The 13,321-nt window shown below is 51.8% G+C and overlaps 1 protein-coding gene across 12 annotated transcripts in view; it reads right to left on the bottom strand.

Annotated features, from left to right (window-relative positions):
• FRMD4A (FERM domain containing 4A) overlaps nt 1-13,321 on the bottom strand; it is a 614,411-nt gene that overhangs the window by 51,602 nt on the left and 549,488 nt on the right. For all 12 annotated transcript variants that reach the window (XM_058682170.1, XM_058682174.1, XM_058682172.1 and 9 more), the window contains 3 exons: nt 12,884-12,960; nt 7,372-7,510; nt 949-1,090 (listed from right to left, as the gene is read on the bottom strand). In XM_058682170.1, the coding sequence (XP_058538153.1) occupies nt 949-1,090; nt 7,372-7,510; nt 12,884-12,960 (358 nt within the window). The remainder of the gene's footprint in view (nt 1-948; nt 1,091-7,371; nt 7,511-12,883; nt 12,961-13,321) is intronic.

Raw genomic sequence — 13,321 nt, 5'->3', positions numbered from 1 at the left:
GACGCAATATTTACAGACAACTCCTAGAATGTTAGGGCAGGAAGAAATCTTAAAGGAAAAAAAAAAGGAAGGAAGAAAGAAAGAAAAAATGACTCTGGAAGATGAGGGAGGGGAAAGACTTGTTGCTTTCCTTCGAGGCTCCAAGGCAAGAGAACGCTGTCCCCAAGAACAATCAGGCTTTGATCCTGTGGCCTGGGGAGTGACCTGCATTCAATGTCTCCGAACAATGACCCCCTCCCTCCCGCTTCCTGTGCTCCGCAAACCTCCGCCTCTTCCTGTCACCGCGGCCAATGGCGTCCCTACTCTGGCCATCAGCTGGTCTGAATTCACGCACAGAGCCAGTCTGTCCCTCTTGCATCCAATGACAAAATGACTTGCCCAGGGCTCTTAGAAGCACACTTGGAATCAGACCCTGGGACTCCCACTTGCAAAAGGTGCTTGACACTACGTGGCATTCTGTGACAGCAAGACTCTCCGAAGGCCTGGAGTTTCTGGCCTTCCAGAGTCCTGAGGAGTTCGCCTGAGAGCAGGGCGGAGGATCGCTCAGCACCACCAGCCTGCCTTCAGCCCCCCTCCTTGGTAGAATTCTCCTTTAAGGGCACACAAGCACGCCCCACCCCGTCCTTGGACTTGACGCTCCTGACCCTCGGCCATCGGCATTCAGAAGGCTCTGGAGGGTGCTCAAGAGGCTTCTGCGGCCGACGGTCCTTCCCACGCTGCCTGGTTCTGCTGCTTCGGATCTCCCCCCACCCTCTGGCACTCTGGGCGGTTTTCTCAGATTCCCGTTTGGCTCAAAACCTCGGTCTCACAACCGGAGCCAGCTCCCGGGGAGCCTGCCAAGCTGCCTCCTCCGTGGCTGCCAGTGGCCGGCCTTGCCCGGAGCCTCGCTGGGCTGGGCGCCGCGCTTGGGCGAGCCTCCTCCACGCTCCCCGCGAGGCCCTGCCGTACCTGATGACAGGAGGCTCCCGCTGCTGCCGCTGATGATCTTCCCTTTGCTCCCCATGTTGGCCAGCTTGGAGGTCTTCAGCGTGCCGGTCTCGGTCAGGTCGATGGCGATCTCGCTCAGGCTGCGCGCGGCATGGATTTTAGACTAGAATGGAAAAGACAACCGGGCTGTGAAGAGGCGTTCGCCTCTGGTGGACAACGGCTACCGCTCGCCGGCTTGGGGTCCCGAAAGGTAGCACAGGGACTCGTTTCCTGGCTTCCAGCATTCTTAACGTTTGTGTTCCTCGGCCCCATCCCCGACCACTGACGCTCCCCGCGTGAGGTGGCTCTAGAGCGGACACGAGGGATGACGTTTCCCAAGCTCTGTCTTCCACGGGCTGTGCCGTGCAGGGCCTAGTGCAGGGGCTTTGACGCCACACAGACCCGGTCAGAGTCCTGTGCGGGGAACGTTCCTTAATCTCACCAAACCTCTTTATTCCCAGCTTATACAATGGGACGAACACCGCCCGCCTTTGCAGGTTCTGTTAGGGACAAAGGACGGCAGGCACGTGAAGGCTGCCTGAGGCCGTGCCCTGGAACCCAGCTCTCAATAAAAGAGTACTGACTTCATTCTGTGTTTATTTAAAAAAAAAAAAAAAGATTCTTTTTTACATTTATTTTTGAGAAACAGAGTGAGACAAAGCGTGAGCGGGGGAGGGGCAGAGAGAGAGGGAGACACAGAATCGGAAGCAGGCTCCGGGCTCCGAGCTGTCAGCACAGAGCCCGACGCGGGGCTCGAACCCATGAACCACGAGATACCTAACTCTCCTCTCCAAAGTCTAGATTTTAGTTAACACTCCACTCCACTGTGCTTATTAATTGGCCCGACTTGGCTAAACGTAACAGGTTGGAATAATTAGAAGAGAAGTCTGTAATCATAATTACATTCCTAAAAGTAACTGTTTTTCATTTAAACTGCCTTTTTTAGCTACTGCCTGCGGTCAGTGAAAATGGGGTGTGCATTTTCTACACGTGTTTGACCTTTTTTTTTCCTTCTTCAGGAAATCAGTTGTTGTGATGGTACGTCAAGCAACATGCTTTGCTCACAGCCTGAGCCTAACAAAAACAGTATCAATGCTGGGAGAACCCATACGTGTGCTGAGGTTTCTTTCCACGGCGTCGGCTATAGCACGTAAGCCGATGGTTTTCGAACTCGGTTTGGACCTTGGTTTTTCAGTCATTTAACGTGCATTCGCCCAACCACCCCCTCCGTGTGAGACCAAGTCTGTCCCCCAACAGGAGAAGCCAGCAGAGGCAGATGTGGGGGCCGTGGAGGGGTCGGTAGACATCGTCCATTCTTCCTTATTGACATTCTCTACCCGAGTCCCCTGCGCTGTCCAGCAAAGGCTATCACCCCGTGCCTTCGCCCTTCCTCTGGCCTCCACACTGATGCGGACACTGACGTCCATGCCTTCCGAGAGCCGAGCACTTTCCTCTTGTTAGGAGAGGAGAGTCTGAGGGATCAAGGAAACGCAGGAGTCTTGCTGTTTGCCAGGTATGAAGCATCATCCCATCGGTCCTTCCTTGACTGAGGTCTCCTTTCTGACCTCAACTCTTGTCCCCGCATTCAGAACCAGGCCACCTCCCTCAGGTCAGGGCCTCCTTGCTGATGACCTAATCGCGGCCACCAGGACCCCGCAGTGCTCCGGCTTGCAGCAGAAGCAGGAAACACCTTTCACTTCACATGGACAAGGCAGGCATGCCCACAGGGTGTATTTGGTTGAGCTTCACCCTCTGAGCAAGCCGAGGAAGCACACCCATCACCGTCTTTAGCAGCCCTCTCCACGAACGCCCACGCTTTAATAAAAAGAGCCGAGGACGCTTGCAGTTATGTAATGACTCACGGAGACGCGGACCAACTCAGCATGATGCGAAGGGGCCCAGAGTCTCAAGTCAGAAAGATCTGGACTGGAATCTTGGCCCTGGCCAGGTAACCATTGTTTGGCCATGATCTTCAACCTGGCTGAGGCTCAGATCCCTGTTTATAAAATGAAGCTCTTAAAACCCATATGGTGGAGTTGTGATAAGGACTCGATTAGACAGTACACATAAAGGCCACTGGAATGGAAATAGGAATGGGATACAAATCATGACCTGGAGGCAATTTGCTAAATGAGGGGAGATTGATGGCTCAACTTGGGATTTGGGGGATCTCATTAACCACACGCCAGACCTATCCCCACCCACTTCCAATCCTGCCACTGATCAGCGTTAGAGGCAAAAACCAAAATATGGAAAAGGGAGCAACAGATATCCTTTCCCAAGGGAGATCAGATTCTTAGAAGCTTTAGCAAATTATTGGCTTCTCTCTGAATGGAAATATCACAATGACTAAACAGACCCAGTGGAGAGAGCACACACTAAGATGAATGAGTACGGATTGGGGGATTGTATTCTGGCAAAGTCAAGTCTTTGGGACATCCCGGAAGAGCCTCCAAAATTCTGGACATCCTACTTTGGGGGCCTTGCCCCACCAAGTTTTACTACTGATATCCCACGAGCAAGGTTTAATGGTCCCCTACCAAGCTTTCACCCTGCTTTTGATCTAGATGGAATGAAGAACAGAGGACACATTAGAAAAAAACAAAACTCTTGGGGCACCTGGGTGGCTCAGTCGGTTAAGCATCCAACTTCGGCTCAGGTCATGATCTCGGTCCGTGAGTTCGAGCCCCGTGTCAGGCTCTGTGCTGACCGCTCAGAGCCTGGAGCCTGTTTCAGATTCTGTGTCTCCCTGTCTCTCTGACCCTCCCCCGTTCATGCTGTCTCTCCCTGTCTCAAAAATAAATAAATGTTGGGGCGCCTGGGTGCTCGGTCGGTTAAGTGTCCGACTTTGGTTCGGGTCATGATCTCATGGTCCGTGAGTTCGAGCCCCACGTCAGGCTCTGTGCTGACCGCTCAGAGCCTGGAGCCTGTTTCGGATTCTGTGTCTCCCTCTCTCTCTGCCCCTCCCCTGTTCATGCTCTGTCTCTGTCTCAAAAATAAATAAACATTAAAAAAAATTTTTTTTAAATAAATGTTAAAAAAAAAATTAAAGAAAAAAAAAAAAGAAAAAAACAAAACCCAACGACTGAGGAGGAGGAACCATGTCTGGACTAGAGGGCAACTTGACGAGTCCCTGCTTGGAGTTCAGAGGCATAGGGTCTAATGTTTACGCTCCACAATCTGAACTTTCAAGTATCTTCCTCTGATATCTACAAGACAATCCTCAGCTCTGGGCTTCAGAGATTGCCAGGATCCAGAAAGGACAACATTCCTCATCTTGGGGGTCGGCACACAGAAGTTACCAGGTGTGGCTGGTCCCTGTACAGCCTCTCATTCTGAATGAGCCGTACAAAACCAAGCAACATGGGCTCTTTCTGCTCCGTCTCTGGAGATAGAGGGAGCATGTGTGTGTGTGCACGTGCGAGAGATGTTCTTACATGATTTGCACAAGGATCCTGAAAGAAGAAAATACCAGCACCAGGGAAGAACCGGAGACTTCTTGGCCACCCTCCCCTGCTGACTCAAACCACTAGACCACGCTTGTCTCCGGGGCTGATAAGCATCACTTGGGAGGCCTGGGCTTTGCAGAAGCACTTCGGAGAAAGGATTGGCTGGCCTGGCCCGACTCACTAGGGTGTGAAGCAATGGCCAGTGTGCCAGCCAACACGGGTTGCTCAGAAATATTTGGAAACTCGTCCCAGGCGTGTCAGCCGTCACTCACCGGAGATCGTTCCGCCCACCGGAGACGGATCACATCACCCTTGTACAGAGAACGGCATCCCAGAAATGAAAGGTGGTGTAATTCCGGAGGGGAATTTTATCATCTCTGATTTAATCTGGGAAACTTTTAGAGAATTTAACCTTTACACAAGTGTTGGCCAGGGGATACTGTGTTGGATTAACGATGATAATGATAAAAATACCGATCTCCAAAAGTGGTTTCACACACATTGTGTCATGGGGCCAATCAATAATTTCCGTGAGTAATTTCCTTCCTTGTTCTCTCATCGGGGAGGCAAAGCAGGTACAGTGAGACACTTGCCTAGGGTCAGAGATCTGGAAATGGAGTCCCTGGACCTCCTTGTGGAGTTTATTCCTCACCTGCCACTGTGGGTTGAGGACTTGGTTCCTACGAGAAACGGGAGGGCTCTGGAGCATCTGTGAACAAGCAGAGCTGACTGGGGGGAAAGTTCTCCCGCTCCCGGGCCAACGTGTACTTCCTTCCGTCCCCCAGGGGTCACTGAGATGGACAGCTGAAATTCCCCTATTGCATGGGCACCTGGTTTGGCCTTTTAAAGGATACTTGCTGCTGATAAATGAACTTTGAGACTAACTTTTTCCAGTTTACTTGTTGCTTCAGAGGGCTGACCTGTTAGCCTGGCAAAGAAGCCTTCTCCAACTGCAGAGGAAGACCATCTTTGACAGGGGGGATGAAGAACCCTAAGAACCGGCCTCTTGGGGCACCTCGTGGAGGGGGGGGTTCAGTTGTTTAAGCGTCTGACTCTTGATTTCAGCTCAGGTCATGATCTCTCCATTCGGGGGATCGAGCCCTGTGCTGGGCTCTTACTGACTGTGCAGAGCCTGCTTGGGATTCTCTCTCTGCCCCTTCCCTGCTCAGGTGTGCACTCCCTCTCTCTCAAAATAAATAAACATTAAAAAAAGAAAAAAGAAAAAAAAAAGAACCTGCTTCTTGAGTTACTCAAGAGACCCTCAATGCAAAAAACCAGCACAGGGTAGAACAACTCAAACAGCTAATGTACTAACCTCAGGGTGAAATACACTTTGTCCTTTCTCCTTTCAAAATTGTGCTACTGGTGTGTGTGGGGGGTCTGCCCCCCAAGAGGCATCAGTGGTGGGATTCAGGAGGGTTGCCAAGGTCTCCACCCCTCACCACCCATTCCCGAACAACGCAGAGGATGGAATCAATGTTTTAAGGTTCTGACCTCTAACTCTTGCAACCAGAGGGCATAATGCGGACACCCACCCACTGTCTCAAGCTAAAGCATGAGTCAAAATGCTTTGGCCCGGTTTCTTTTGATCTAATTGGGCTTCAAATCCCTGTGCCAATGTCCATCATCACCAGGAAAGCTGTGGAATGCTCCCATTATGCCTAACAACAACAAAAAACACTCTACTCTGTGCCCATTCACCCCAGAAAATGACCAAAAAAGGGGCCAGGAAGACTTCGCAGAGGAGAAAAACGTGTTATGAAGGACAAAGTGACAGCCTGGCAGGAAGGGCCCTGATTTGAAACTGATTTATGAGCTGAGAGATTGTTTCCTTTTCTCCGATTTTCTTACTATCTTTCTCCTCCCTCCCACTTGGCCCCAGGTCTCTCCGGCTACTCCTCCGCCCACGCCAGGGAAAGAACAACGCCACCCAGACAGGAAGTAAGACAGAAGAGGAAGCCGTCAGGATACAAGAGGGCTCCGATCTGCTGAATCTTGGGCCCAGTAAGGCCAGAGTCCGGCCACCTCCACACCCACTGAGGACCCACATGATGGGACAAAACGTCCCAGGGGCCAAGGCTGGATCTCCCTCGATAGTTCTGCATCGCCTCTGCCAAGCCAGCAGGATTCTGGAAAGGGGCAAGACCTGGTCAAGGGGCTCTTGACCAGAGGGCTAATGAAGGAGAATGGCTTGTGGAGGGAAGGCAAGGCAGCATGACAGGCAGAGGCGGTAGAGGAAGAGGGGGCCGAGTGTTGATAGAAGCTGTGTGTGAACCAAGGAGACGTCACTCTCCCACCCGCCAGAAAATGCACCTGTGTGTCCGCACTGGGGCTGGGTCAAACCTCCCTAGGAGGATGGCTGTTTACCAAGGCCTGAGGCTCCAGGTCTACTTTAGGGAAATGGCTGGGTGGTTTTTTTTTTAATGTTTCCAGTTCTTTTTTTTTTTTTTTTTTTAAAAAAAGGAACTGGCAGTTGGAAAAGCCTGGAGGGTTTTCACAGCAATTACCCTAAACAGTTAGATGGTGTCTATTAATTGCAAACGGGTTGTTTTTTTTTTTCTCTCTCTCTCTCAAAAAGGAAACAATATGCCACTGTTGAAACACCATAAAGGGCTTGACAGCTCGTTCCTAGGAGAGGTTTCTGAAGTTCGAAAGCACGCTTGGAATTCCTCAAAAGGGCCCTACCTGGCTGCAGTAAAGGGCCAGAGCCCCTGACCACGGCACGGGACGTACCCTCTGGAAGAGCCTGTCTCCTTCCTCCCTCCTGTAACTCTGCAAGGCAGGTCTGTACCTGTGCACCTCTCGGGGCGGGGGACACAGTGCCGCCCCCACCCGTCGAATTCCTGAGCCCTAAATTAGGAGACCCAGACTCAGGCCCTAGTGCAACCCTCAGGCAAGCTTCCCTCTTGGTAGAAAGGTCTGGTCTTTGCAAAGTGCCTCCCAGTCCCTGACTTACCTTACTCTGCTTTCTGTCCAGATAGAACTGGTGCTGGCTAATGGCCATAGCCCAGATGGACTTGATCAATGCTGGACATGCGTACCATGTATGTACCGCAATGCCACTGTGTCCAAACGTCCTCCTGGTCACTGAAGCCCTGTGACAGCAAGAATCAGAAGGTTCAGGCATGTTTATGATGAGGGACTCCACTGATCCGTTGACAGCTTTTACCAAGAACCCCGTGGGAACTAAACGCCCTGGCATAAAGGGGACATATGAACACACATGCCAGCATGTACACACACACACACACATACACACACACACACACACACACACACACACACACACTTAGGAAACTAGATAGCAAAGTCCAGCTTTTCAATGTAATCAAAATTGTATATATATAAGGTGTACAACAGGATTTGATATACACAGTGAAATGATTCCTACGGTCAAGCTAATGATCGTTCTTCACATAGTTGTGTCACAAGAGCACTGGAGATCTACTCTTAGCTCACGTCCAATATTCAGTGCACATCATTAACTACAGTCCTCGTGCTCTACCTTAGATCTGTAGGCTTATTTGTCCTACCCAACTGCAGCTTTGTACCTCTGACCGACACTCCCTACTTCCTCTCTTCCCTGGCCCAGGTAACCACCCTTCCAGTCTATGCTTCCACTTTTTTTTTTTTTTTTTTTTTTTTTTTAACATTTTTAATTTATTTTTGGGACAGAGAGAGACAGAGCATGAGCGGGGGAGGGGCAGAGAGAGAGGGAGACACAGAATCGGAAACAGGCTCCAGGCTCCGAGCCATCGGCCCAGAGCCTGACGCGGGGCTCGAACTCACGGACCGCGAGATCGTGACCTGGCTGAAGTCGGACGCCTAACCGACTGCGCCACCCAGGCGCCCCCCACTTTTTTTTTTAATGTTTATTCATGTTTGAGAGAGAGAGCATGAGCAGGGGTAAAGCAGAGAAGAGAGAGGACAGAGGATCTGAAGCGGGCTCTGCACTGACAGCAGCAAGCCTGACACGGGGCTCGAACTCACGAACCGTGAGATCAGGACCTGAGCTCAGTGGGACATTCAACCCACTGAGCCACCCAGGAGCCCCTACTATTTGACTTTTGGGATTCTACATATTCGTGAAATCACCCAGTTCTTTCCTTTCTGTGTCTGGCTTATTTCACTTGAACATAATGTCCTCCAGGTATATCCACATTGTTGCAAATGGCAGGGCTCCATTCTTTCCCGTGGCTGAATAATATTCCGTTGTATTTATACACACACCACAATTTCTGTATCCTTTCATCCCTCAATGAACACTTAGGTTATGTCCATATTTTGGCTATCACGAATAATGCTAATCTTTTGATTTACTGGCTCCTTAGGGTTCAGAATCCATTCAAGCTTCTGTCTTGTCTGGGATAAGATGGGTCATTCCAGGTCACTGGATGGTCCTTTTTGAGCTTCAGCTCTTGGCATTGGGCCAAGACAAACTTCAGGAACAGGAAGAGCCTTTGACAATGTCCTTTAGTAAACAGCAGGCAATGCTGCCTATGGTGAAGGATAAGTCAATCCTGTTCTAATCACCACCACCACAGGCCACAGCCTGTGGGAAGTCCCGAAGGAGTCCAGACTTCTTACACTGCTCTAACTCCGTGTTCCTTGAGAGAGTGGTTATCAATCTCAAATTTATTCACAGGGCAGACAGGGTATACAGAATCAGGAGAGGGAAGGCAGAATGGAGTCGAGCCAATCTTCTCCACTACCCCCCTCCACACACGTTTACGTAGGACATAGGGCCTATCTGTGTATGGAGTAGACAGAGGCAATTACACTTTAAAAATAAAACACGAGGGGCGCATGGATGGCTTAGTCGGTTAAGCCTCCAATTTGGGCTCAGGTCATGATCTCCCGGTTCATAAGTTCGAGTCCCCCCACCAGGCTCTCTGCTGTCAACACAGAGCCAGTTTTGGATCCTCTGTCCCTCTCTCTCCCTGCCCCTCCCCTGCGCTCTCTTTCTCTCTCAAAATAAACACTAAAAAAACCAAACCAAAACAAAATAAGAGTGGGAAACATGGGTCCCAAAGGAATTCACATCAATGGTGTAGGGAGGAAAAAAAAAGGGTTATAGGATGCTTTCAGTGAAGTGTGTCCCTTAGGCAGATGGTTTGGCAAATGAAATCTGAGAACATGTGTTTGCATGCACGTGTGTGTGGGTGTGTGCAAGGCAAGGTGCTGGGGTGGGCCCTGGGGTTCCCCACGTGCACATAAGAAAAAAGCGTGTTCTCAAGCTTAAGGTGTCTAATTTGGAAGATTTTCCCTGCAAGACAATTTAGAGCTGCTCCTATCACGGAAAAGGAGCCGGTGACAGAGTGGGGAGGAATGCCCCACAGATCCCTGTAGAAATAAGAAGAAACCATGATGGGAACCTTCCACTTCGGCTTCTATGCCAATGGCTGCTCCCGGGACCCGGTACGATCCTTTCTCCCAGAAAAGCGGAGTTAGAAAGGATGAGGGGCTGGAGGCACGTCTGAGAGAAAGCACGAGAGTGGCAGGGGCCAAATGCGCGTGTGTTTCAGGGAAGGCAGGGGAGGAAGGGTCCAGGAGGCTCGCCAGGTCTGGGAGGTGCTGTACAAACAGCACATCAGACCCGGAGTTTTCTCCTGCTCCATCATTAACATATCTCTTCTCCGCATCTCTCCCTTCAGGCTCTTCCCACCACACTGACTTTTCTGTTTTGCCTAAACCTTAGAAACGGAATATTTGCCAAGAACCAGAGAACCAATGTGGGTATCGAGCTGGGGGTGCGTGTCCGGGAGCACACGTCGTGCGTCCCTTTCTGTGGTCCATGCTGGGCCCATCGACTCAGGACGCGCCCTCTGCCTGGGGTGATCCCCGGTCCCTGTCTGGGTCCCACCCTCTTCACCGCAGGATTCTTTTCCTTACTTGCCATCCCAACCCTTCACCTCTGGCTCCCTTCCTGGCTGTGACCGCCTCAATGCAGAGTCCATCAGACTCCTGTTCCCTGCTCCAAATACCTGTGGCAACAGCAGCGGGCGAGGCATTTAAGATAAGGAGCACCCTGTGGGCCCTGGGAAGACCATTTGCTGTCCTAGGAGGCAGGAGGCGGCTGAGAGCCTTTGCTCTGCCATGAAACCCAGTAGCTAACAACCCATGGCAATCCCCTACGTTTGCACTGGTGTCCATCTGGAAAAGGGGTCCTTAAAGCTGCAGTCAGCTTGGGTTTCCAACTCTGACATCAGCATAGACACCTCCCTGGCCACTCCCTCCCTGCCTGCCTCTAGGGTGGAGGACGGCTGTTTCTCTCCGGGAGAGGTGATCACACTCCTGCTTCCAATGCCTCCCTTCCCTCCTCTCTCTTAAGAACCTGAGAGGTTCAGCTCAGAACCTCTCCTGACCAGGCTGGCTTCTCCACTCTCAGTATTTACGGCCTGTGCCATTCAGCACTCAATTGCCAGTATTTTGTATACAGCGGAGTGGTAACACCTGGGAGTCTTAGAGCCAGACTTCCCGGGTTCAAGTCCTTCCTCCACCACTTACCGGCTTTTTGTAACCTAGACCAGGTTATTTTGTTTCTTTTGTGCCTCAGTTTACCACAGGTACAACAGGAAACTAGCAATACCCATTTCCTGGGTTTACAGTGAGGACACTACGAGATAATGTGTCCAAGTCTTTAGAACAGTGCCTGCCCATAAACAAGAAATACCCAGTTCTCTTGCCTTTCTCCCCAGCCGTGCTAACCTCTCTGGACACTGCCTCAGGGCCAAGGACCTCTTTCTGTAGCCCAGAATGTCTGAAACAGGCTAAAAGCCCATGATAATTATGTGTGAGGTTTGGACCCTTTGCTCTATCTTGGGCCTTAGGAAAGGGAGGGGAATTTAGTATTGTATCACGGACAGGGTGACAGGCAGGGAGAACACACATGCACAGATGTGTCCGAGGTGCGTGAGTTAGCAAAATTCCCAACAGAGGACAGGCACGGACAGTGTGCACAGCCCCTTAGATGACCCAGTCCCTAGTTTTCGTCCTGTCGGACAGCCCCTCTCTGCATGGGACCCATTGTGGCAACATTCGGTTCACTCTTTTCAGACACAGAAGGGTGAGGGGGGAGAGAACCTAAGACTGGTCTGATACAGTTCGCCCGGAAAAGCAGCAGTGAGCTCCTTCTTGGGGGGGAGGCCTGTTCTCAGCGTCTGTCCCTCCCCCACGTGGCCTGCTCGGCAGAGGCAGGGTCCGGGGGACACTTCGCATCACCTGACTGTGCAGACTGGCTAAGATGTTCTCCATCTGCCGGTCTCGTGGAGAAGGTGGGGGCATGGGCTGAGCTGCTTCCCTCCGAGGGAGTGGCTGCTTCAGGCAGATTACACGGTGGGGCGGAGAGGCATGTTCCCCCTGCTGGGTTATCGCTGGTGGCAGGGGCTGAGACACAGCACAAGCTCAGCCCTCTGACTTGGGTGTGCGTGTGTGGTGTGTGTGGGGGGTGGTGGTGGCAGCGTCTCGTTCTGAGAGCTGTCTGGGCGCAAAGTGGCCTGTTTTGGGTGCTCAGAAGCCATGTGCGAGTGGAGCCGGGGCCAACCCCTCTTTGGCTGGCCAAGGCTGGGGTAGCTATCGCTGGTGCCCAAAAGCCCAGTTTGCACCTTTACAGAGTCTGACCTTTCCACCGTCTTCCTGGAGACCCCTTCTTGTAAACCCATCTTGGGACCTATTAAAAGCAACTTATCCTTGGGTGTCAGGCCTGTTTTTGGGGAATTCTGGGCTGCCTCGAAGTCCAGCACTGCCAGCAGACAAAGAGAGGAAGAGCGGCCGGTACGTGCTGCCCGAGAACCTTCCACGCGGGGGCTTGCTGCATTCCAAACGGGGACCCTATTGTTTGGCATCTGACTTTGAGAGCACTGATTTTTCTCCACTGGTGCCCCATGGGACACAATGTGGGGTGGGGAGAAACAGAACTGTGTTTCTTTCACATCCACCCACCACACTGACACCCTGAAACCACAGCTCGTGGAGTCAATGAACACACCTCCCTTGGGTACAAATCCCTTTTGGTGCTATCTTCCCAGAAACACTCTCAGAAGCTCTGAATGAGCCATCTAGCCCCTCTTCCTTCGGCAAGACCTCTCTAGAAGGACCCAGCCCACTGCCCCGTTTAACGTGGTGCGTGTTACCGAGTGTCACCCACCTTCCCTAAAACGCCCCGGCACGAGCACAGACAACTCCACACGTATGCACACCGCACACGTGCAGCCAGGTGCCACGATCACCCAACTGCCAATTTATCTCACGCGTGCGCACGCACACCCAACGCACACTCGAATCCAACGCATCTCTCAACACGTTGAGCACAAAACAAAGCTTCACTGTCAGCTGTGACGATACTCCCCGCGGTCAACCGTCCCCTCCCCCCCTCCCCCAAATGAACAATGACAGCACAAAAATCGTCAGGTCAATAACACACCGGGTGGACCACGCGCTCCCGGAAGGAAAGGACTTTTCTAGCTTACCTGCGGGGGTCATGAACTTCCACGGAAAACTTCTTTTCTCTGAAATACAGGTTTTCCAACTGCCTCCATTGGAAGATCTGGACAGAAAACAATGCGGTTTATGTTCAGAAGCAGTTGGCTCTGGGCGGGCGGTAGTCCTCTCTTTGCTGAACTTCTACAGCTGGCAGCTTCCTTATCAACGCTGAGACCACACAGTTTGCACCTCCTCCGTCTCTTGCTACACACCCCCGCACGCTTGCACGCACGCGCGCGCGCGCGCGCGCACACACACACACACACACACACACACACACAGGGGCTGCTCTCCAATTCAAAAGCGGTTAACGTGGGTGTGGATTTTCCTGCAGGTTTCTTAACAGGAACAAAACAAGTTCTTTTCAAGTTGTTCCCCTCTGCTTTGCCCTTTGTTGCGGGATCCACGACCCTTCCGGCGCCCGC

This window comes from Neofelis nebulosa, chromosome 8 (genome assembly GCF_028018385.1).
Source record: "Neofelis nebulosa isolate mNeoNeb1 chromosome 8, mNeoNeb1.pri, whole genome shotgun sequence".
In the NCBI taxonomy this organism is placed as follows: Eukaryota; Metazoa; Chordata; class Mammalia; order Carnivora; family Felidae; genus Neofelis; species Neofelis nebulosa.
This window is presented reverse-complemented; position numbering and strand designations above follow the sequence as displayed.